Here is a 26,814-nt window from a genome sequence, read left to right on the forward strand (position 1 = left end):
TGCCGTGGCTCATAACGCAGTGTCAGAAATGAATGGGAATGGAAGTGTCGGAACAATGTTTGGTCTGTTTTCAGGACAACCAACAAGTTTTTTTTCACCGGTTTGTGAGATCAGATGAAACTAGGAACCACTTATGTTCCCAGAGAGGAAACAACAATCAAAGAAGTGGGAAAATGCTGATTCACCACCCTCACAGAAAGCGAAGGCAATACGATCGGTCGGAAAAGCCATGGTCTCAGTTTCCTGTCAAACGACAGGGATTCTGCTGAAGATGATCTTCCCTTTAGTCAAACAATTACAGGACAATACTATGATAACCTACTGGACAAACTACAGCAAACGATATGTGAAGAAAGCCAGTTTTGGCAAGGAAGAAAGTTTTTATCAAGACAATGCGAGCCCACACAGGTGTCATTGGTATAGCAAAAATACATGAACTAAATTACTAGTTGTTGCCATAATCACATTATTCCCCTTGATTTGGCTCCATCAAACTTCCATCTCTTCCCCAAGACCAAAAATTTACGCAGTGGATGGAGATTCTCTTCAAACGAAGAACTGACAGCTGAAGTTGACGGGTATTTTTGCAGGCTTGAGGAGTCTAAATTTCTAGATGGGATGAAGCCATTGGAAAATTGCTTGATCGAACGCAATATTATACATTTAGACTACACTGAAAAATAAAAAGAAGTTTCACTTCGGTGAGTCATTTATTTCTATACCGTTGCGAGAACTTTTCAGACTACCCTCGTGTTACGTTCACGGAATAGTGATATTCTGTTCTCATCTCTTACATCTGAAAGTCAAAGGATGTCAAAATCAATGACAAGGACTGATGTGGAAGTGTTATCCCAGGTTCCAATGCCATCTGGTTTCTAGAATGAAAATGTTGTTTTAGTGACGAACTGTAAATCAAAAGGACTCACATTAATTGAAAAATAATGTACGAGTATAGGGATCAACATCCAACTAGTGCCTTGTTCCAATTCTGTGGATGATCCGTGTGGATTATAAGAGTGACGTCTTTGGTCACGTTGTACACAGTGTCAACGTCTCGCAGCTGTCAGTGAACGTTCCGCTACGAGGTGAAAGTCTGAATCCACCATCAGACCTTTGGCTTTGCTGTGTCATCCTATGCAACACTTTTCTTCTTAATGTTGGAAACCCGCTATGAAGTCTGGAAGAAGACGAAAAGAAAACAAAGGATACCACGTTGAACTTTTCTGGATTTCTGTAATGCAGTCTTTTAGATACAATAACAGAATGCTTTCCGTCAAGCCTGGAGATGAAATACTGAGACATGTTTTATGCACACTTTCCGTACGAAGTTAACCTCTGAAGTGATACTTCACAGAGCGATATTACAAGAAATAAAAACGATCGCAGGATACATTCAGTGACAGTATTTGTCAACTAACGTTTCAGTAGTTGTTCGGTTCAGAATGAGAACTTGAAACAAAAAGTCGCGATGCAGTTTCAAAACTTATCAAATTTTAGAAGTTGTGTGATGTTCAACAAACTCGAGAAAGAAGAAACACTAAGAAGAAAATTGATCTACAATTCACGACGAAAGTGTTTCGTAGATACTGGTATAAATGTAGGATAATGTCTTGCGCAATTTAGGCAGACAATCTCGTTTTTTGAATCAACTGGTTTGATGCGCTCCGCCGCGAATTCCTCTACTGTACTAGTCTATTCATCTCAGACAACGACTTGCAACCTAAGTCCTCAATTATCTGTTTCATGTATTCCAATCTCTGTCTTCCATTTGCGGTTTTTATCCTCTAGAGCTCACAGTAGTGCCATGGGAGCTATTCCCTCATGTCCTAACACAGGTCCCATTAACCCATCTTCGTCGATTCTGCGGAGTGTCCCCGCATTCGTTCGTTGTCTTAACAGTCCATTTACAGTAAATTACAACCTCCTTTTTATAGCTCCAAGTTTCAAACTCTTCGATTCTCTTCATTCCTGTCGTTCCCACAGTCCACGATTTACCACCATACACGCTGTGCTCCACATTCTACAAATTTTTTCTTCAATTTAAGGACGAAGTCTGATACAAGTAGACTTATTCTTTTCCAGAAATGTCCTCTTTACCTGTGCTAGTCTGCTTTTCATTTCCTCCTTGCTTCGTTCCTCATGTGTTATTTTGTTTACATGGTAGCAGAATTCCTCAACTTCGTCTACTTCAGGGTCACAATGTTTGATGTTAATTAATCACTAACCTCGTTTCTTCTATTCGTCATTACTTCCGTCTTTCTTCGGTTTACTGTCAGTACATGTTCTGTACTCATTACTATGTTCATTCCATTCAACATGTCCTGTAATTATTTTTCATTTTCGCCGAGGATGGCAATATCAGCAGCGAATCTTGTCACTGATATCGTTTTACCTTGGATTTCAGTCCCGTTATTGAACTTTTTTTTGGTCCTTGCTTCTTCAATGAATAGATTGAAAAGTAGGGGTAAAAGACTGCAACCCTGCGCTTCACCACTTTTAATCTGACCAATTCATTATTGGTCTTCTGCTCTAATTGTTCTCTCTTGGATCTTCTACGTATTATATCCCACCTTTCCCTGCAGTTTACACCTATTTTTCAGAGAATTTCAAACATCTTCTGTCACACTACATTGACGAATACTTTTTATAATTCGTCAAAGTCTGCATTATCTGATCAAAACTACCTGGACACCTATTGTTTTACTTTTATATTGCGTTTGTCCCCACTTCGCCGTCACGACGGCTTGATCTCTGTTGGGAGAACCATCAATTATTTTTCTCAATGTTTGTGCAGGAATGGGATACCATTATTCCTCAAGAACTGAAACCAGAGAAAGTAGTGATTTTCGTCGCTGGGATCTGGAGCGAAGTCGAGGCTCCAACCCATCCCAAAGAAGGTGTTCCATTGGGTTCAGTTCGGCTATCCGGGCACACCAGTCCATTTTTTGGATTGTTACTGTCCTCAAACCATTTCCTCACGGATGCTGCTTTATGACAGATGGCATTGTCATGATGATGCAAACATCCCCTCCGAGGTGTTCCTTTACAGTACACAGTACGCAATGCTGTAATACATATTCATATACTTCGGCATTTACGAATAAGGGGACTACACCCTAACCACTAAAGACAGCCCCAAACCGCAACACAACCTCCCCTGTACTTCACTTTTTGGACTATCCTGCATTCGCCGAGTTCATATCTAAATCGTTCCATAGGACTGCCACGCGGAGTAGCGTCGTTCATGACTCCAAATCACTCATTTCCAGTCACTCACTTCCCAGTGAAGTCACGCTCTACTCCTCAAGCGTCGCTTAGCGTTGACTACAGAAATTTGTGGCCCATGAGGAGCTGCTCGACCAGTGCACCCCATTCTTTTTAATTTCCTACTGCCATTGCGCTCTTGGACTGCTGGTACCACTCTGGAACTCACGAGTGACTCCTTACGCTGATTTCGTTGCACCACACTCCGCAAAGCTCGACGGTCCTTGCCCCTCAGTTCATGAGATCTGCCTGGTGTTGCTTTAGCTCAGGTTGTTCCTTCGCGTTTCCACTTCATAGTCACATCACCAACAGTCGATGAGGTCGGTCTTAGGAGGGTTGTGAAGTCTCTGACGAATTTGTTAATCACTTGACATCCAGTGACTACTCCATGTTTGAAGTCACTGACCTCTCTTGACCGAGCCATTCTACTCTTACTGATTACGTACTGGAAACATAATACTTTCCGTTTCGTTTTACACTGTCGTGTCCGCCTCTCGTGACCTCTAGTGGTTAATTCCACAATACATAGGGTTGTCCGGATACTTTTGAACATATAGTGTATGAAGGTGCCTTGATTTGACATCAAGACTGCCTCTCGCTGACGCCTTTACGTTTTCTAAAGCAAAACTAATCGTCATCTGATAAGTTCTAGATTTCGTGTTCCATTGTTTTATATATTGCCCTTCTCAGCAACTCGTATGCATGAGACGTTAAGCAGATTGTGCGACAGTCCACGCATTTATCTTCCCATGCTTTCTTCGGCAGTTCGTGGATACTATTTATCTTGGAGTCTGATGGTATGTCTGTAGTCTCATACACTGTGATCAAAAGTATTCGGACACCTGGCTGAAAATGACTTACAAGTTCCTGGCGCACTCCATCGGTAATACTGGAATTCAATATGGTGTAGGCCCATCCTTAGCCTTGATGACAGCTTCCACTCTCGCAGGCACACGTTGTCAGGTGCTGGAAGGTTTATTGGGGAATGGCAGCCCATTCTACACGGAGTGCTCCACTGAGGAGAGGTATCGATGTTGGTCGGTGAAACCTGGCACAAAGTTGGCGTTCCAAAACATCCCAAAGGTGTTCTATAAGATTCAGGTCAGGACTCTGTGCAGGCCAGTCCATTACAGGGATGTTATTGTCGTGTAACCACTCCGACACAGGCCGTGCATTAAGAACAGGTGCTTGATCGTGTTGAAAGATGCAGTCATCATCCCCGAATTGCTCTTCAACAGTGGGAAGCAACAAGGTGCTTAAAAAATCAATGTAGGCCTGTGCTGTGATAGTGCCGCGCAAAACAACAAAGGGTGCAAGCCCCCTCCGTGAGAAACATGACCTCACCATAACACCACCGCCCCCGAATTTCGTGTTGGCACTAAACACGCTGGCAGACGACGTTCACAGGGCATTCGCCATACGCACACCCTGCCATCGGATCGCCACAATGTGCACCGTGATTCGTCACTCCACCAGTGTTTTTCCACTGTTCAATCGTCCAATGATTACGCTCCTTACACCAAGCGAGGCGTCGTTTGGCATTTACCGGAATGATGTGTAGCTTATGAGCAGCCGCTCTACCATGGAACCAAACTTTTTACCTCCCGCCTAACTGTCTTAGTACTTGCAGTGGATCCTGATGGAATTTGGAATTCCTGTGTGATGGTCTGGACAGATGTCTTCTTATTACACATTAGGACCTTCTTCAACTGTCGGCGGTCTCTGTCAGTCAACAAACGAGGTCGGCCTGCACGCTTTTGAGCTGTACGTGTCCCTTCACGTTTCCACTTCACTCTCACATCGGAAACAGTGGATCTAGGGATGTTTAGGAGTGTGGAAATCTCGTTTACAGACGTATTACACAAGTGATGCTCAATCACCTGACAACGATTGAAGTCCATGAGTTCCGCGGAGCGCCCCACTCTGCCCTCTCACAATGTGTAATGACTACTGAGGTCGCCGATATGGAATACCTGGCATAAGTTGGCAGTACAATGTACTTTATATGAGAAACGTATTTTTTTGGGGGGCGGGGGTGTCCGGATACGTTTGATCACGTAGTGTAGATTCTACGTACCAATATGATTAGTCGTTTGATTGACACTTCCCACAATAATTGTAGAATGTTATTCATTCCCCTTGCATTATTTGCAAGTCTACCAAAGCTCATTTAATGTCTGCCCTCTAAAACTGGGTATCCTATACCTTCCATTTAGATTCACATTCCTTCATCCATTAATTCACCAGATAAGCCTTCCCTCTTGTGGAAGCCTTCAACGTTTTTTTCCACCTATCCGCGCTCTTCTTTGCGTTTAACAGTGGAATTATTACTGCACTCTTAATGTTGATACACTTGCTTTTAATTTCACCGAGAGCTGTTTTGACTGTTCTGTTGGCTGAAAGTCCTTCCGTCGATCATATCTTTTTCTATTTCTCTGCCGGCCGGAGTGGCCGTGCGTTTCTAGGCGCTACTGTCTGGAACCGAGCGACCGCTACGGTCGCAGGTTCGAATCTGTCTCGGGCATGGATGTGTGTGATGTGCTTAGGTTAGTTACGTTTAATTAGTTCTAAGTTCTAGGCGACTGATGACCTCAGAAGTTAAGTCGCATAGTGCTCAGAACCATTTGAAGCATTTTTTTTTCTATTTCCCTTTTCCTGAGGCCATTTGGTCTTGGCTTTCCTGCACTTACTTTTTATTTCAATCGTAGGCGATTCATATTTCTGTATTCCGGCCGTTCCCTGTGTACTCTCTTCTTTCTTGGATCATTTGAAGTATTTCTCCTGTTAGCCAAGGTTTTTCTGCAATATCTACCCTGTACGTATGTCCAGCTGCCCAACATCTGTGATTGCACTTTTCAGAGAAATCCTCTTGGACTGAATTGCCTACTGTGATATTCCATATCGCAATTTCCACATCTTTAGCAAACTGCAAACGGATGTCATCATTACTTAATACTTCAGCATCTCACTTCCATGCAGCTTGATTCTTCTGGACAACTGCCCTCAACTTTAGTCTGCTCTACGTCATTACTAAATTGTTATCTGAGCCTATACATGATACTGGGTACGCCACCTGATTTCAAAGTCTTTGTGTGACCATGATGCAATCCAACTTGTATTTTCCCACGTCTATAGGCATTTTCCAGGTAAATCATCTCCTCTTGTGATTTTTGAACAATTTATTCGCTATTACTCTCTGAAAGTTATTGCAGAAATCAATTAGTCTTTCTCCTGTCTCATTCCTACTACTAAGGTCGTATTCTTCCACAGCTCTGTGTTCTGTTACTTCCCATACTGCAGCATTCCAATTACACACAATTAATGGGTTATCATCTCCCTTTACATACTGAATCACCAGTCCAATGTCTTCACACCTGTTCTGTCTTTCCACGTCACGCTTGTGACGTCGGGAGGTATGCATGGAGTATTGTCGTTAGTGTTGGTTTGAAGCCAATTTTGATGAGAAAAGCCCTATCACCTAACTATTCAAAGCTACTCACTCTGCTCTACTTTCCTATTCATAACATATTGTACTCCCCTCATTCTACTCTCTGCTGCTGTCGAATTTACCTTACACTCATTCGATCAGAAATCCTTATTTTTCGATTTCATTTCACTGAGCCGCATCATATCCAGAATCAGCCCTTCAATTTTCTTTTTCAGATTTTCTTGCTTTCCTGCCATGTTCAAACTCCTGATATTCCACGCTCCAACCGACTCGTAGAATGTTATTCGGAGGGGTCTAATCCGGAACCGTTTGTCAACGGAGAGATCATTATGACACTTTTTCAGTTACAGGCCACATGTTCTGCGGAAACATATTACAAGACTTGAATACATCACTGTTCTGTCTTCTTGTGATACTTTCCAATCCGAAACGCAATAGGTTGTCATGATGCTTTGTTCGCTGCTCCGCCCTCTTTGATAATGCCGTTGGCAGAACGAGGGTGACTTCTTATGTCGGAACTCTTCGGCTGCCAGTGCTGTAGGATTTTTTTCAAAATTTATGCTGCAGCTAGGTTGGAGCCCGGGTCCCAGCCATATGCGCCGAAGCTCCTGGTTTATCATACGAGAGGTGGCGTAGCAGTCTTTCCCGCTACCGATCAGAAAATCTTCGCTAGTGACCACAGATTTTGGTTCATTCAAGCATACGCTTTTCCTACTTAGACTGGCATAAATAGGGGGCTTCAGTTTCAGCTAAACTGTGAGTTCGTAGCCCTTGAAGATGCCGGTCAGTTACGCAGATGAAATATTGTGGGAATTTCACCACATCAGGCGTCTCGCTCGAGAACAATTTCTATGGGAAATGCTTAGTTAAAGCAAATTGGAAGTTAGGATCTTTTCTGGTCACAAAGAAAAGCTCAACGAGGAAAAGAATGGAATATTTATAAACCAACCAAATGTAATATTTGCGAAAATTGACTTTGTGACTATGTTTGACTTCTTCTTCTGTTACTGAACGATGAGATCGCTGCATCATTTCAAACGACTACGCGGTGAGAATCTGTTTCTGACGTGTATTCATTTTCGTCCACATTTGGACATACATTATCCTTTCGCTACAATCGTTATTACTGAAGAGAGTGAAGAGTATTAATTCAGGCAAGGAAATAATTAAAATAACATTCGGACGATACATATGATATTTCAGTGTTGCTAATTAGTGTCTAGAAGGGAAGAACAGAAAGAAATATTGAATGACAGGTAAAGATATTACAGAAGCAGTTCTGATGTAGCGCTTAGTGACGGAAGGACTAGTTATGGAACCAAAGATACGATAATGACGTTTCTGGAGGCACAGCATATGGAAATATATCTGAAGACATCCAAGAACAATTGGGATAAAATGAAAGACAGAAAAAAAGAAAGAAGGGAGTAATGCAAAGTTTCAGTTAACACCCTCTTCTGTTTAAACTGAATGTCAAAGAAGGAATGAAATACGTGAAAGAAAACTTGAAAATAGGAATCAAGGTGCAAAGGGAAAAATTACCAGACCTTGTCTTTCTTGACCAAGATATAGAGTAAAAAGCTGTTGAATGAGAAAGGCTAAGAACAAAATATCGATTAAGCATAAAAACATTGAAGAGTCTTATTAAATGTAATAGAACAGTGAAGAGCAACTGCTTAAACATTTAAATTGTGGAAGACGTACTGGAAGAAACATAGGAATTTTCCGTGAAGGGAATGAGAAAGGTGACGCTTTCGTTACAGACACAGCGGGAGATTGGGGAACAAATCTACGTCTTTAATTTTTAATAAAGATATTCGACAAAGAGTAGTGCCAATTGAGAAGTTATTTTATATTTTCGCTACGTTTCGGCAATCCAATATGTTCTCTGCGGGCCCCATATGCACCTCTCAAAATTTATCGATATTGGAACACTGGGGCCATCTGTTTCTGGATGTCGTGAATTTTTAAGTGCTTCATTCGAAGACTTGACTGTTGCAGTCAACTCACGTCGTGAATTTTCAAGTGCTTCATTCGAGGACTTGACTGTTGCAGCACTTGGGAATTCACGACATCCAGGAATAGATGGCCCCAGTATGCCACCATCGATAATTTTTGAGGGGTGCATATACTGTTCCAATCCGAACATGTGCTCTGTTTCTAATGTCCTTTTGTTGTCGACGGACGTTAAACCGTAATTTTCGTCTCTTTTTGTTATCTAGAATGAGGAGAAAGTTATATCCAGTAGGAGAGTCTACTGGCATCACGTTTCACGTCGCAGCACAGCGTTGTACGAAGGTAAAACGTGACTGTGCAAAATCCTGCAAAGAACACACTGGAAACCTTTGGAATGTGGTACCAGAGAAAGAGTTTGAAAATAACTTAAACTGACAAAAGAAATGAAGTGGCAATAGAAAGACAAAGTCTCAAAACGAGACGTAAGATTTACGTTAGAGGCAGCGGTCATTTAAGACTTCTGTCTATTTGCAGTTATTTAAATTTTCCATATTTTACAAATCTTCAGATTCTGACAGGATTTCATTTTATTGTCATGAGTAAAATATACACTACTGATGATTTTGTGACTTTTGCATTTCTTCTTATTTCCGTGCTTACTAAGAAAAAGTGGAATTCCACCTCTGCCTAGTGATATGTTGCACTCCGGCGAGAACAGTGACACAAGTACCAAAACATCCACGAAAAATATAGAGAAATGAACTACCAACAATACTTATCCGTAATTTAAAGGAAGCTTGTACTACACTCTAAGAAAAAATAAATAAATAAAAAAAAACGACGCACCACGAAGTAATTATCGGAATGGAACGGAAATCAGTGAATGTGATGTAACAAACAACCGATTACAATTTCAGAAAAAACTGGATGATTATTCAAGAGAAAGAGATTTACAAATTAAGCAAGTCAATAGAACGTTCGTCCTGTAGCAAATTCTGTCCAATAGACGCGTCAGATGGTCAAAATACCGAGCTGGCGTGAGGGCCCTGCCCACAATGCTCCAAACATTCTCAATTGGGAAGAGATCCGGTGACCTAGCTGGCCAAGTTAATGTTTGGCAAAAACATAGATAAGCAGTAGAAACTCTCGCCTAGTGGGGGCGGGCATTATCTTGGCGGAATGTAAGCCCAGGTTGGCTCTCTATGAAGAGCAACAAAACGGGACGTAGAGTATCGTCCACTTACAGCTTTGCTGTGCGGTGCAACCAAAGAAGTCCCGCTATGAAAAGAAATAGCACCCCAGACCATCACTCCTGGTTGTCGAGCCGTATAGTGAGGAATAATCAGGCAGAATCCCATCTCTGGGGCGTCTCCAGACACCTCTTCGCTGGTCATCGAGGTTTTTTTCGGAATAGGACTCATCACTGAAGGCAGTTGTACTTCAGTCAACGAGATCCCTCCAGTATGCGTGTTCACTGCGCTGAAGAATGCGCCGTCTCGTACGGTGCCCTTTAAATGAGGGTCTTGTCAACATAACGTCAGAACTTGTTTGTAACTATTGGCAACGTAAGCATGTCACTGTGAGGATATACAGCACGTCATCTGACATCGTATTATCCACCACGATTTTCCATGATACTCTTGTTTCTATTGAGTTTTCATATCACGCATTAGCAGTAAGTACGGTTTCATTTTGATGGTCGGCAATGGCCGAAACTGGTAATGTGCAAAGTATAAACGAAAAATATTTGCAACCTTTACTGAACTACTGAAGTGAGTTACACTGGGTAACATAAATGTTTATGAGCACAAGCAAAAGCTAATGGGGCATGTCTAAAGACACCAAGATATACACTATGTGATCAAACACATCCGGACACCTGGTTGAAGATGACTTACAAGTTCGTGGTGTCCTCCATCGGTAATTCTGGAATTCAATATTGCGTCGGCCCACCCTAAGCCTTGATGATAGCTTCCACTCTCACAGGCATACACTCAATCATGTGCTGGAAGGTTTCTTGGGGAATGGCAGCCCATTCTTCACGGAGTGCTACACTGAGGAGAGGTGTCGATGTCGATGAGGCCCGGCACGAAGTCGATGTTCCAAAACATCCCAAAGGTCTTCTATAGGATTCAGGTCAGGACCCTGTGCAGGCCAATCCATTACAGGGATGTTATTGTCGTGTAACCACTCCGACACAGGCCGTGAATTATGAACAGGTGGTCGATCGTGTTGAAAGATGCAATAAATATCCCCGAGTTGCTCTACAACAGGGGAAGCAAGAAGGTGCTTAAAACATCAGTGTAGGCCTATGCTGTGATACTGACAAGCAAAACAACAAGGGTTGCAAGCCCTCTCCATGAAAACCACGACCTCACCATAACAACTCCGCCTCCGAATTTTATGTTGGCACTACACACGCTGGCAGATGACGTTCACCAGGCATTTGCCATACCCAAACCCGGCCATCGGACCGCCACATTGTGTCGTGATTCGTCCTCCACACAACTTTTTTCCACTGTTCAGTCGTCCAATATTTACGCTTCTTACACCAAGCGAGGCGTCGTTTGGCATTTACCGCATGATGTGTGGCTTATGAGCAGCCACTCGACCATGAAATCCCAGTTTTCTCATCTCCCGCCTAACTGCCTTAGTACTTGCAGTGGATCCTGATGCAGTTTGGAATTCCTGTGTGATGGTCTGGATAGATGTCTATTAGACATTACGACTCTCTTCAACTATGGTCGGTCTCTGTCAAGCAACAGACAAGGTCAGCCTGTACGTTTTATTGCTGTACGAGTCCCTTCACGTTTCCACTTCACTATCACATCGGAAACAGTGGACCTAGGGATGTTTAGGAGTGTGAAAGTCTCGCATACAGACGTATGACACAAGCGACACCCCATCACTTGACCAAGTTCGAGGTCCGTGAGTTCCGCGGAGCGCCCCTTTCTGCTCTCCCACGGTGTGTAATGACTACTGAGGTCGCTGACATGGAGTACCTGGCATTAAGTGGCAGCAAAATGCACCTAATATGAAAAACGTATGTTTTTATGGGTGTCCGGATACTTTTGATCACATGGTTTCACAGCGGAAGGGACAGTAGAGATGAAAAAACTGTATGAACAAACAAAGCAATGAATAGCTTTAGATAGAGTAGGTATGGAAAGCTAAAAAGATTTAAGGTGGACGTGAAGTAATAGAGGATGCTACTTAATAAACTAGGTAATTTTATTTTTTGCATAATTTTCAGATTCTTGGGGTATCAACTAGATTTAAATTTTTAGGATGAAGAGAAAAAAGAAACACGTTTTTGACATCTACGACGTTTTCATTTACTCACTAACCGATTTTCGTCAGCCGAAGCCTGCATCATCGGGTGACAATTGACTCGCACATGGATATAAAGAAATTCGGAAAATTTATCTAGCGTTATAACACTCTGTTGTCATCTGATAACAATCTAAGAATCCGAAAATAGTAACTGTCACAGTAGTTAAAGAATGAATTTATTTATTGTTATTACTACCTTACTACCGATAGAGATTTCAATTGATAATTTTAGAATGAAATTTGTTTGTCGTGAGTATGCACTAACATTTTTATTATTCAAAAATAAAATACATTCGAACACATGTGCGTGCACAGTTAACTGTGGTTATTTGAGAGTCAAACCTAACAAGTTTTGGCACTGATCAATTTTAGATATCTAACCTCGTCCATTCCAGCCCCTATGTTGGTAAATGCGTTATCCAGCTCATGTCAAGAATACATAAGAGACTAGCCATTAACAAACCATACACACACACACACATATAAATATATACACACTCTCTCGCGCGCAACACACATTCGAACACGCGTGCGTGCACAGTTAACTGTGAAGTCGGTGGCAGCGCCGTTCCACGCACAGTGTGTGTATCTGTCCAGATGCTGCATTCCTGAGGCCGTTACGGCCCGCAGCGTAGTTTGGCGACAACGACGACTTTCACTGCTTCTGACCGGCCGGCCGTACCGCATTGGCACGCCACGCCTTCTGCTGTTCGAGAAACGTTACCCTCGCTTTGAGGGCGCAAGTTGTTTTCTGTCTGCGTAAGTAACACTTCGACAAATCAATACACCTACGATTGTACCGTAATTATGTGTAATTCTGGCTTAATTGAAACATAATACTGCTAGTGAACTTCCGAGACAACGTAATAAGTGGGGCAGTCGTGATTGGACTGGCGCATAACCTAATGAACAAGGACAGACACTGCGCCACAGCGGGTTATTTGTGGATAGATTTGGACAGAAGATTAGGTTTTCACTTCAAAACTAGGTAATCAGAGACGGAAGCAAACTAGAATTGGGGAAGAAGAGTAGGGAAGAAAATCGGTCGTATCATTATTAACAGGGAAAATCCCGGCATTTTCCTTAAACGATTTTGGGGAACCACGGAAGATCTGCATCTGGAAGGCTGAACGGGAATTTGAACCGATGATCTTTCGAACGCTAGCTCATTGTGCTAACAATTCACCACCTTGCTCGCCTCATATATTTTGTGATCCAAACGGACGTGTTGCGGCCTGACTTAGAAAATACATTGACCAACAAAAATCGCAACATCAAGAAGGAGGTGTGCGATATAAACGAAAGTCGGTAGGCGTGTTTCTCCATTTAAAAGATGATGTCCATCCAGATTTCGCTCCATCGCGTAAGAGTGGCGCTAGTACTGCCATTATGAGACTACAAATCAGGTTTGCTTCAAATACACGTTGTAATGGTCTTGAGCGTTAGTTACATTGAGACTGGACATGGTGAGTTGATATTAGTCAAGAATGTCTTCAAGGCGACAAAGAAGCTATTATATACACCTCACTGAGTTTAAAAATGGCTCAGATGGCTCCGAGCACTATGGGACTTAAAGTCTGAGGTCATCAGTCCCCTAGAACTTAGAACTACTTAAACCTAACTAACCTAAGGACATCACACACATTCATGCCCGAGGCAAGATTCGAGCCTGGGACCGTAGCAGTTGTGCAGTTCCCGACTGCAGCACCTAGAACCGCTCGGCCACCACGGCCGGCCTCACTGAGTTCGAGCGAGGTCGTGTTACAGGGCTACCAGAAGATGGATGTTCCTTCTGCGATACTGCAGAAAAACTTGACAGGAATACAGTAATTGTACTACGTGATTGCTGGCAGCGATGGTCATGGGAATATGCGGGCGCGAGAAGACCGGGATCCAGACGGACAAGTGGCAAAACCAAGAGGGAAGACCATAGTGTTCGGCATATGGCCCTGGTGCACCGTACTGCGTCTACATCACCAATATGAGCAGCAATTGTCACCACAATGACGGAACGAACTGCTACGAATCGGTTACTTCAAGGATAGATCCGTGACAGACGTCGTGTAGCGTGCATTCCACTAATCCCGAACTACCGCAATTCGCGACTTCAGTGGTGTGAAGCGGGAGTTCATTAGAGGGTAGAGAGGAGGTCTGTTGTGTTTTCTAATCAAAGCTGATTCTGCCTTGGTGCCAGTGATGGCAATGTGTTGATTAGAAAGAGGCCAGCTGGGGGCCTGCTGCCAAAATGTCTGCGTGCTAGACACATTGGACCTACACCTGGAGTTACGGTTTGGGGTGCCATTTTGTACGGCAGCAGGAGCACTAACGTGGCTATTCCAAGTACTCTGACTGCAAACTTGTACGTCAGGCTGGTGATTCGGCCTGCTGTACTGCCATTCAGGAAAAGGATTCCAGGCGGTGTTTTCCAACAGGATAACGCTCGCTATTATGGATTTTCAGTGCTCAATATCGCCCTGTCTAATGCCGCATAGTGGGCTGCCGAATTCCCTTACTCCAAAAGGGCAATGACGAGTATACAAAAGGTCTGTTGAGGACGAGGCATGGCTCGCGAACAAGGTCACTGGACCCAAAGCGAAGTGATGCTTGTATATTAGGTCGAAATTATAATATACAGTATGTGGTAGAAATATTTCACGAGCAGTCTGGCATACACGAGTTTATGCTGTGATAATATGTTTAGCCAAATATAACCTTAAGAATAAAAAGGAAGTATCGTCGTTTCACTTTATCTGTTACATGAAAGTATTTACTACAAACAATGCCGGTTTAGTCTTGGTGAAAGATACGGGCGTAACATCCCTCCCAATATTGTCTGCGAAGGGAGGTTAAAGAGATTAAGCACTTGCCATCTGTTGACGTCTTTTTCTTTTGACTTTGTTAAACCTATTACTCTAGGACGATAACAACGCTTTGGAACGTCCTATGCTTTGAATCGTTCCATGTACCCGAGTCAAGAACCGATATATCCCACGTAACGTCTCATTTTCTGTGACACAGTCGTATCCTCTGACGATTTGGTGAGGTAAGTAAGGGAGGTATACACAGACGCTACATTTCGAATCTGTTTTATGTTTAGAACGTGGAACCACTTGGGTAGCTTACTAGTCATACCTAATAGTAAGTCACAATGAGTGAAAACATATAAACCCCCTCCCCTTCCCATAACTCTTAAAACCGAAGAAACATTTAGAAACAACTTCTTCATCAAGCAAACTATTGTTAGAGACAGGAAAAGTCCTCTCACAGTCAACTTAAATCCATAGCGAAATATTACTGACGCTGTAAGACGTCAGTCTCTTTGAAATAATTCAGGAACAAAGCTGTTGGACAGAATTTCCTTGCAGTATAGTGGGTGGGAAGCAAAGGAATTGTTCCATCTGTTTGGATCTGCGCAGAACTTCCACTTCCTTACCTTACCAGTCCATCCAATTTTCAACATTCGTCTGTAGCACCAAATTTCAAATGCTTCAAATCTCTTCTGTTCTACTTTTCCTACAGTCCATGTTTCACTACCACACAATGCAGTGCTCGAAACGTACATTCTCAGAAATTTCTTCCTCAAATTGAGGCCCATGTTTGGTATTAGTAGACTTCTCTTGTCCAGGAATGCCCATTTTGCTAGTGCTAGTCTGCTTTTGATGTCATTGACCCGTCCATCGTGGCTATTTTGCTACCTAGGTAGCAGAATTCCTTAACTTCGAGACCATTAATCCTGAAATAAAATATCCAGATGTTCTCAGTTCTGCTACTTCTCGTTACTCTCGTGTTTCTTCTATTTACTCTCAATCCACGGACGTCAGATGGTATATCGCCATACTCACATATTCAACATATCAAAGTTAATAGTCGTTTTGTTGCCACTTCCTTCAATGACTTTAGAAGTTATGGTGAAATATTGTCTCTCTCTTCTGCCTCATTAGATCTTAAGTCTTCAAAAGCTTTTTAAAATTCTGGTCCCAATACTGGGTCTCCTATCTCTTCTATGCAGACGCCTGTTTCTTCTTCTATATCACCAGACAAGTCTTCCCCTCTTAGAGGCCTTCAATGTACTCTTTACAACTATCCGCTCTCTCTCCTGTATTTAACAGTGGAATTCACACCGTGCTCTTAATATTACCAACCTTGCTTTTAATTTCGACAAAGGTTGTTTTGAATTTTCTATTTGCTGAGTCAATCCTTCCGACAGTCATTTCTTTTTAGATTTCTTCACATTTTTCATGTACTTTTTGCATGTAGCTAGGTTGCACGTCCTATTTATTTCATTCCTAAACGACTTGTAGTTCTGTATTTCTGAGTTTTACCAGAACATTTTTGTACTTCCTTCTTTCATATATCAACTGAAGTATATCTTCTCTTACCTATGGTTTCTTCACAGTTACCTTATTTGAACCAATGTTTTTCTTTCCAGCTTTTGTAGTACCTATTTTTTTCTTTCCAACTTCTGTGATTGCTGTTTTTAAAGATGTCTATTCCTCTTCAACTGAACTGCCTGCTGAGCTATTCCTTATCGCAGTATATATAGCCTTAGAGAACTTCAAGCGTACCTCTTTATTCCTTAGCACTTCTGTGTCACACTTATTTGAGTACTGATTACTCCTGACTAATCTCTTAAACTTTAGCATATTCTTCATCACTACTATATTATAATCTGAGTCTCTGTCTGCTCCCAGGTATGCTTTACAATCCAGTATATGATTTCGGAATCTCTGTATGATCGTGATGCAATCTAACTGGAATCTTCCCATCTCTCCCGGCCTTTTCCAAGTATATCTCCTCCTATTGTGATTCTTGAACAGAGTATACGCTATTACTACCTAAAATTTATTGCATAAGGCAATTAGTCTTTCTCCTCTCTCACTCCTAGTGCCAAGCCCACATCCTCGCGTAAGCCTTTCATCTACTCTTTCCGTTACAACTGCATTTCAATTCTCCTTGCCTATTAGATTTTCATCTCCCTTTACGTAGGGTAATACTGTTTCAATATCCTTGTATATTTTCTCTATCTCTTCATCTTCAGCTTGCGACGTCGGCATGTATACCTGAACTAGTGTTGTCGGTGTTGGGTCGCTGTCAGTTCGGATCACAACCACCTTACCACTGAACTGTTCACAGTAATACACTCTCTGCCCTACCTTCGTATTCATAACGAATCCTACCGTCATTATATCATTTACTGCTCCTTTTGATATTAAAAACTCCTGACATTCCAAGCCCCGACTCGTAGAACGTTATCCGTGATTCTTCAATCTTTTTCTCAAGATCGCCTCACGGAAATCCGAATGGGAACTATTCCGGAAGTTTTTGCCAGTGGAGAGATCTTCATGACACTTTTTCAGTTACAGGCCACATGTTCTGTGGATACACACTATGTGTCTTTTGTGCAGTAGTTTCCATTGCCTTCTGCATCCTCATACCGTTGATTATTGCTGATTCTTCCCTCTTTAGCGGCAGTCTCCCACCCAAAGGGCAAGGGAGTGCCCTGAAACTTTGTCCGTCCTCCGTCCTCTTTGACAAAGCCGTTGGCAGAATGAGGGTAGCTTCTTATGCCAGAAGTCTTCTGATGGCAAAGCTGATAATTTTTATTTAAAATTGAATCATTAGTGGGATTCGACGCCAGGACCAAAATCGTTTTGGGTAATAGTCGAAGAGGATACCCCTAGACTACATGTTCTTGCCAAGTGATGTACCTTTATTTCTAATGTGATAGTAATCAGCGACGGGAAAATCGTTAGTGAAGAGAATGAGATTCAAGAGATGGTAATAAATCAGATGAGAGAGCAGAAAAAATGTTGAGCCTATACTGAGTCTCAAAAAATGTGTTGATATCAGTGCTGATTGTACATAAACATACTAACTAGACATACAGCAAGAGAAAATGAGTGCTTCAGATATAAAGAATGCTGAGGTTAAACGTACAATAGCGTAAAACATTGTATCTTGGGACGTAATAGAGATACCTATTCCTTTACGCTCTTACGCTCGCGACCAGGAGGGTTAGGTACGACTACATGATTTTTTCCCCCTGGAGATTGAATGTGATTCCAGAAAGAAACTGTAATTCATATAATATTACAGGAGGCCACTAGATCGCAGGTTCGTCCATTTTGCGATGTTGTTATGCTTGGTTGTCTTGCTGTATCGTTGCGTGAGATGTAGTGGCTGCGTCTTTTCTGTAGCAGTTGTGTTAGTTTATAATTCTGTAAAATCGCTTGGATTCAGGCTGTGTCTGGACATCTCAAAGTATTTGCATATTTTCGAAATATCCGTTTTGCGTGGTTATTGCGCCTGTGGTGTTTGAAAATGTCTCCACTATCACATTCGTGAGGGTTAGGCGTTTTTGCATTCTTCCTTTATGAGGTTAGTTATGTTCAACAAAATATTTTTTTGCATCCTTGCATGCTGATCAATGCAATATTATAATCTTCTATGGAATTACTTGTATATACTTCCAAATACAGTTAATTAAACACCACTGTCTCGAAATTATACATGATGTAATGAATTGGAACATTTTTAGATAATCAGTGGACTTACTGAGGAAGATATATTGAAGTTGCTTGATGGATCAGATTTAGAAGTAATCAGTGAAGACGATTCTGAAACTTTGTTTGAGCTAGAGAACATTTCTGCATCGAGTTCCGATTCTGGTACAAATGAAATACCAGTTGAAAATGTATCAGAATCTTGAAGGAATAATAATCAACCAAAAGCAGAAACTCTCATAAAAGTTAATTCTCTACAAAGTTATCAGGAGAAAAAGTGTCGAAGAAAAATTTATTTAAACGTAAGCATCACTAAGGACCGGTGGATTTTTATACAGGTATAATACACATTTTGTCTCTTGATTTCCTTGATATATTTTGTGCTGTTTTCAAATCAATTTTCTTTTTAGTTTCCAGATCCTTAATTCTTTAAGATTGCTGAAGTACATACTAATCAGTGAAATGTGTGGAAGCATGGAAAAAGCTCAGATGTAAATGAACTTAGTAATTTTATAGCTGTCAACCTGAGTATGGATTGCATCTGATTTCTTCGATTGAGTTTGTACTGGAGCATTCTATATGGTTATACTTCAATTTCAACAATCATGTCAAGAGACAGATTTCTGGCACTCATAAATGCTTTTCATATGATTGCTGTTTCCTCTTCCCCAGGTAATAATAACAAATTGTGGAAAGTACAGCCAGTTCTTGATGTAGTAAGAAATGCGTGACCGAGTCTTCCACGAGGCCATGCAACATACTCAATTGATGAACAAGTGGTACCATTTAAAGGTCACTGTCCACTGAGCCAGTCTGTAATAAACAGACCGACCAGTTAGACTAAAGAATTTTGTGCTTACTACATCCGTTGGCCCTGTGTTAGACTTTGAAATATATCAGTGTGGTTCAACTCCTCTACGAACTAAGGGGTTTGGATGAGTCCCATCTGTGATATTAAGGTTGGCACAAACTTCATCTCAAGAAAGCTTCGTCCACTTTGACAGATACTTCACGTCACTGACTTTATTGCAGCAATTGACTGATATGAAGCTCTATGGAAGTGGAACAATTGTGGCCAGCAGAATAAAAGGATTGCCTCTCTCCAAGATGGTTCATGGACAAAGCAACATGTTGCTCGGAACCATGATTTAGTAATTGTAGAGTGGAAAGATAGCAAAAAATTATCCATGGCTTCAAACTGCTGTGGCTCTGCACCGACTGACCCAAAACTGAAAACAAACACATTGAAGTCGATTGTCTTTCTGTGGTGAACAAATACGACCAAAAAGCTAGTTGGAGTCGATGTTTGTGACCAGCTGATGAAACGCTATAGAAGCTGATTCAGAAGTAAAAAATGGACATGGAAAGTAATTATGCACTTTTTGGACCTCGCTGTGGTAAATGCATGGAACCAATACAGGAGAAGCATCAAAGACGATAACATTCCAAGAAAAGTACAGAAAGATTTACTACACTTCACATTAGAGGCAAAGGATAATTTTCAACACCAAATTATTTTATGTTTACACAAATGTTATTTGATATTATTATATGTTCCCAGGTAGCAGAAGGACTGCTTGCGGACAGAAGAGTCTTAAGTGACGGTGAGACTGAACAAGATGATGACGAATTTCCTGTAGCCGAAATGTCTAAATTCCTTAATCCACTTGCTAAACTTCGATGCAGTGATAAGTGTTGTGATGGATATGAACATTTCCCAAGTGCTGATGATATTCCAGCACCACATACTTGCAATTACGAGCCATGCAAAAGTCGCAGCAAAACGCGATGTGAAAAGAGTAATGTACAATTGTGCCTGTCGGAGTACAAGACATGTTTTATGGACTTTCATGTATCTCCCAACTAAAAATGCAGATGATTTTCATTTAAAACAGGTATAGAAAATGTTAGTCTTCAGAGTTAAGTAATGTACATTATTGCAAGTACAATAAATTTTGTGCTCCCTAAAGAATTTTGTATTAGTATTTACCTGACCCTCATGATCGTAACGGTGGCCCCGCACGTCGCCCCTGCCCGCAAGATTTTGAAATGGAGAATTTTTTTCTTATTTTTCTAGTAACATTTAAAGCTTAATGACTAAGAAAAAGCATTGAGAAATGAAATCACTTTACAAAAATTCTTCGTCTCGTAAAGGGTTATTGGTGGTTTGCTTCTACATGTGTGGTAACTCAACATGTTTTTTGCGTTAGCTTGTAGATGAGACTTTCGACATATCAGTGAAGGAACAGTTATCTGTCTTTCCGGATATGTCGATAAAATCTTCAAGTTTAAAATGTGTTTGTGGGCTTCTATGAAGTAGCTTCAACAACTTCTAGGAGACTGTTTGAAGTCGTCGAGGATGTCATAACATGTTTATTCCTTGACATAAAATACTGTCGTAGTCAATGTTACGATGGCGCGAACATTGTAAAGGGTGTTTCAAAAATGACCGGTATATTTGAAACGGCAATACAAACTAAACGAGCAGCGATAGAAATACACCGTTTGTTGCAATATGCTTGGGACAACAGTACATTTTCAGGCAGACAAACTTTCGAAATTACAGTAGTTACAATTGTCAACAACAGATGGCGCTGCGGTCTGGGAAACTCAATAGTACGATATTTTCCACATATCCACCATGCGTAGCAATAATATGGCGTAGTCTCTGAATGAAATTACCCGAAACCTTTGACAACGTATCTGGCGGAATGGCTTCACATGCAGATGAGATGTACTGCTTCAGCTGTTCAATTGTTTCTGGATTCTGGCGGTACACCTGGTCTTTCAAGTGTCCTCACAGAAAGAAATCACAGGGGATCATGTCTGGCGAATAGGGAGGCCAATCCACGCCGCCTCCTGTATGTTTCGGATAGCCCAAAGCAATCACACGATCATCGAAATATTCATTCAGGAAATTAAAGACGTCGGCCGTGCGATGTGGCCGGGCACCATCTTGCATAAACCACGAGGTGTTCGCAGTGTCGTCTAAGGCAGTTTGTACCGCCACAAATTCACGAAGAATGTCCAGATAGCGTGATGCAGTAATCGTTTCGGATCTGAAAAATGGGCCAATGATTCCTTTGGAAGAAATGGCGGCCCAGACCAGTACTTTTTGAGGATGCAGGGACGATGGAATTGCAACATGGGGCTTTTCGGTTCCCCATATGCGCCAGTTCTGTTTATTGACGAAGCCGTCAAGGTAAAAATAAGCTTCGTCAGTAAACCAAATGCTGCCCACATGCATATCGCCGTCATCAATCCTGTGCACTATATCGTTAGCGAATGTCTCTCGTGCAGCAATGGTAGCGGCGCTGAGGGGTTGCCGCGTTTGAATTTTGTATGGATAGAGGTGTAAACTCTGGCGCATGAGACGATACGTGGACGTTGGCGTCATTTGGACCGCAGCTGCAACACGGCGAACGGAAACCCGAGGCCGCTGTTGGATCACCTGCTGCACTAGCTGCGCGTTGCCCTCTGTGGTTGCCGTACGCGGTCGCCCAGCACGTTCATCCGTCACGTTCCCAGTCCGTTGAAATTTTTCAAACAGATCCTTTATTGTATCGCTTTTCGGTCCTTTGGTTACATTAAACCTCCGTTGAAAACTTCGTTTTGTTGCAACAACACTGTGTTCTAGGCGGTGGAATTCCAACACCAGAAAAATCCTCTGTTCTAAGGAATAAACCATGTTGTCCACAGCACACTTGCACGTTGTGAACAGCACACGCTTACAGCAGAAAGACGACGTACAGAATGGCGCACCCACAGACTGCGTTGTCGTCTATATCTTTCACATCACTTGCAGCGCCATCTGTTGTTGAAAATTGTAACTACTGTAATTTCGAAAGTTTGTCCGCCTGAAAATGTACTGTTGTCCCAAGCATATTGCAACAAACGGTGTATTTCTATCGCTGCTCGTTTAGTTTTTATTGCCGTTTCAAATATACCGGTCATTTTTGAAACACCCTGTAAGTGGACATTTAAAATGATTATAAAGTAGGATTACTCTGTTGGAGTCGACAGCTCTATTTGTTCATTGTTCAACCATATAACTGCAGGTTTTGATCAGCACACAGTTGACCGATATCAAAAGCATCAGGTTGCGAATAAGTTCCAAAATCTTTGAGTCAAATCTTCGATTTAGCGAATCCACAATAACATCAATTATTTCAAAAAATATTTGTCTGTACATTTCCTCCGGCGGTTGATGCGCATGAGAATGACTACCTTTGTTGCAGCGTTTTGGTATCTTCCTTTTTCTAGGCCAAACTGGTTCATCAGTGGTAAGTTCCTCCACTTTCCCAATGGTTTCATTCCACAACTCAAAAAATATGTCTCTTTGTGAGGCTAAAATTGCAGACAATGTTCCCACCAATGTTTTGATTTCTCGATATAAGAATGATTTCTTCTGGAAAGAAGAATGAAGTCGCTCAGTACTGCCACTGACTGTCAGGTCCTTTTACAACGCAGTAGAAACGCTGTATCTTCTCGTCAGCCAAAGAACTAAAGATGGAAACTTCTGGTATCTTTTTGTACCTTAAAAAGCTTGGCCCAACACGTTCGAGATACTAGTCTGTAAAAGCCCTTTGTTATGCTTGTGTCTATTAGGCTACTTCCAGACTCCACAAAAAATAATATTGACATACAAGTAAAGGGAAGAAAGAGAGCAAGCTGTTGTTTTGAAAAAGCAATTAGAGAATTGTGAATTAATTTTTCAGACAGCGCTGCAATCGAATTTGCAATTTAGAATCTCAAATTATGCAATTGGAAAATGTACGGCTTGATAAAACGCGTTCTCTTCTTCAGATGCAGCTGATAATTTATCTTGCTATCGACACAATTTTTAAGAAGCAGTGTCATTAGCTACATTTTTGTCAAAGAAATGGGACATTTTAATTGCTGTTTTGACATCATTGTAGCCATGCAGAAGAGCAAAATTGAGGATATGCATAATGTTAATCATTATTTTCCCATAATGTATAAATTCTGCTTCCGACGAAGGGATTCACAGTGCATTCACAGTGCGTTCTTCAAAATGAATATGACAAGGGTGTATCCAGTAAATTCCCAGACCAAAAAAGCTCTGAATAAAGAAATTCCTAATTAACATCGGTAGTTGATTAACAAAACTGTTAGTAACAGAGAATTCAATCGTAGCTGTAGCGTTCCAGATTACTGCACAAAATACTACCTGTCTTTAACAATTCCTGTTACTGTTTCTTCAGCTGAACACTTATTTTTGATGCTCATACTTATAAAGAACTATCTGTGGAATCTTGTGGCCCAAGAGAGGGTTAGTGAATTCAGCTTCCACAGTATCCAAAGTGATCCATTGATGCCAGTGAAATAATCAATACCTTCCATTACTGAATGTGTGGCCGGCCGGGGTGGCCGAGCGGTTCTATAGTCTGGAACTGCGCGACCGCTACGGTTGCAGGTTCGAATCCTGCCTCGGGCATGGATGTGTGTGATGTCCTTAGGTTAGTTAGGTTTAAGTAGTTCTAAGTTCTAGGAGACTGATGACCTCAGCAGTTAAGTCCCATTGTGCTCAGAGCCATTTTTTGAACAGAAAGTGTGCCGTGTGGTCCAGTTTCTCTAGAGGTCAAGGTGAGTACACTGAGGTTTTACAAGAACAAATCAATCACACCATAGATAGAACCATAGGCATATGCTTATTGATATTAACTGCCAATCACTACAATGTATTTAATTTTTAATAAGATTTAACAGTATTAATAATTTTTGTTTATACTTTGAATATAGTAAACAAATGATCTCTGTTTATATTACATGGGATTTTACAACATACTGCATTAAATTTCTATTTCTGCCTGCTGTAGCGAAAGTTACGTTAGTTAATGATAGGTTATACATTTTTTCTTAGGGGGCAGAATTTTTGCAGGCGGGTCCGTATCGCTTACGTTACGCATCTGGGTCTGTGGTTTCGTCAAGTACATTTGAGTCCGAGTTTGATCTCATTTCTGTTGCTTTTAAGTCAGTTGTGTTACTGACTGAGCTAGGGCAGTCTCAACATATGCTTATAGTACCGGCATATTTTACTTTATCACACCATAGATCTTTATGACGCAGGCAGTGTTCATTTCAAAAAATATCGAGACTCCCCAGGAAACATACACTACATTCCGCCGTTGATATGCACTCACAGAAGTTTTGGAAAGTTGGCGTCTTTGGTGTGTGGGGCCTCTATACTTAAACCGAGATTTCAGGCATAAGTATTTAGAAAATTTTAATTTATACTACATTTATTTTTACAATTGTTTAACTGCTGTTTAAATACTCCTTGTTGGTTTCATTGTATAAAATAACGGCTACAGTATTTTACTCTTTATCACAAAAAAGCACATTCATTTTGAGGTTTTTTGAACAGTACACATAAACGAAGTATTAGAGAACTGAAGTTTGCATTCTGGAAAATTATAGTACCTCTGCAGAAAGTAAATTTTTACTCAAAACAAAACTCCAGGGTTTAAATTTGCACGCAAAAATTTGCACTACAAAAATAATGTCTGAAAAATTGACGTTCAGTGGTGGGATCAACATTTATGTTTACCACCACTCAGGATACATTCAGTTTTAATTAACACTGTAAGTATTTTATTGGAGAAAAAGGAAGGTGCCAATCGCCATCGTCCCTAAGTTTTTTGAATGATCTTCTTTACATTGGCAGAATTGTGATCACAGGTTACTGCAAAATCGTCGTCTTTTTTCGTCTATTTCTTGATATAAATTACTGATACCTTCCTGAACCATCGTCTATAAATTTTATCGGTCTTAGGATAGTTAAAATTTAGCTTCCTGTGAACATATTTTGTAGTATACTGAAAAAAGTGAACAAGTGTAGTTCATGAGGCGCCGTCAAGAAAGTCCCGAAGGGCAGCAACTACAAAGAAGGCGATAATGCAGCCAATGATGAAATATTGTAGTATTAGCGAGTTGGGGGGGGGGGGGGAGATTGGGGTGGATGTTAAGCATTCCGCCAGAATTGACCTTGGAGGGCGTGTTCGAAAATTCTCTCGCGGTCTTAGAGACAAAACACCTATCGTGTTAAGTTTAGCAGCAGTCCTCAGACAGCAGAAATCAGAAAAACTCGTAGCTTTCGGTCAAATAGCAAGTTTTCTTCGCCTTGCACTCGCCGACCTTTCAGATCCTACTCCACCGTAGAGATATAACGCTTAAACTCCGTTGGTGAACGTAGCGAGCTGCCTAGACGTCGGCTGTGTCAACAAAGCGGATTGTTGTCACATAAACCACTTTAGCGATAGACTGTGCTCGCTAGTAGTCTGCTTGGACGACATGATTGAGTACAAATGATACTGGGACAACAGCGTGCGTTTTATGTCGCAGATTGAGGAAAGGTTTCTTCTTGTAGGCAGAAGATGGGAACATGAGGGGTACAAGAACATCATAGGTTAATTCTTTAACCGTTTTTTCCTTTTGGTTTCTTTTTTTTCGGTCAATTTTTGTACATTCTCTCTGTCTACGCCCTTGGCGGGAGCCTGTCTCACCACGCACTGAGTACGGCCTGGTAGCTCTATATGTATATCTAGAAAAGTAAACTATAATTTCTTGGCTGAGATCTCGAGGTGGACAAACAAAGCTGTAAACGGCCAGCAGATGTTATCCCAAAAGCCTGTAGAGGCAGTATGTCTGTAAGGAGACTGAGCACCAGAGATAACTGCGCTGCTGGCAGACACTTGGGGGCAACAATGGGCACGGAGCGTCACTCACCTCTGCGGAGCGCGAGCGTCGTCGCGGTAGTCGTTGCTAGGCGACTGCGTTGGCGATGTATCCGGCGGCTTGCCGCTACGCCTACTGGCGCCGGGACGCGCGCCACGACGCCTCGGGCTCCGCCCCCACCTGCCGCCCCCCGCCCCCCACCGCCCACCAGCTGCGGCGCGTGAAAGTCGACTGCTGGAAGCGGCTGCAGCGAAAGTGCTGCCCGTCGCTGGGTATGCACTGCGCGCGCCGAGCCTCCGGTGCCTTCCTCAGACCTTCCAGTGGCTGCTTGCCAGCCTCCGCGGCGGTAAGGCGGAGCTCTGTCTCTTCGTTCCAAGTCAGCCAGTGTCTCAAACACGCTGTTTTCTTAAGCCGCGACAGTCTGAAACCAGAAACCTGGTGCAAGAAAAAAAGCAAGAGTTTGTACGGCCGAAGCACGCAAAGCCGTATTGCAACTGATACCAACGACTCACAGTACCCACTACTCAAAAGTTGATGTGAATGAATAACCGCGCACACGGTACTCGAGAACACTACGAAGTGTGACTTGTTGTAGTGGTCTTCAGTCCTGAG

General features: G+C 41.9%; 2 protein-coding genes across 3 annotated transcripts in view; one reads left to right on the plus strand and one right to left on the minus strand.

Annotated features, from left to right (window-relative positions):
• The window catches only part of LOC126251948 (uncharacterized), a 119,453-nt gene extending 93,099 nt beyond the window's left edge, over window positions 1–26,354 (minus strand). The window contains exon 1 of one of the 2 annotated variants that reach the window (XM_049952712.1): window positions 26,254–26,354. The gene's annotated coding sequence lies outside the window, so the exon portion shown is untranslated. The remainder of the gene's footprint in view (window positions 1–26,253) is intronic. The other variant, XM_049952713.1, reaches the window with a different exon arrangement.
• Window positions 26,309–26,814, plus strand: part of LOC126252539 (piggyBac transposable element-derived protein 3-like) — a 99,076-nt gene continuing 98,570 nt past the window's right edge. Inside the window, exon 1 of the mRNA XM_049953435.1 lies at window positions 26,309–26,548. Within this exon, the coding sequence (XP_049809392.1) occupies window positions 26,309–26,548 (240 nt within the window). The remainder of the gene's footprint in view (window positions 26,549–26,814) is intronic.

Source organism: Schistocerca nitens, chromosome 4 (assembly GCF_023898315.1).
Source record: "Schistocerca nitens isolate TAMUIC-IGC-003100 chromosome 4, iqSchNite1.1, whole genome shotgun sequence".
In the NCBI taxonomy this organism is placed as follows: domain Eukaryota; kingdom Metazoa; phylum Arthropoda; class Insecta; order Orthoptera; family Acrididae; genus Schistocerca; species Schistocerca nitens.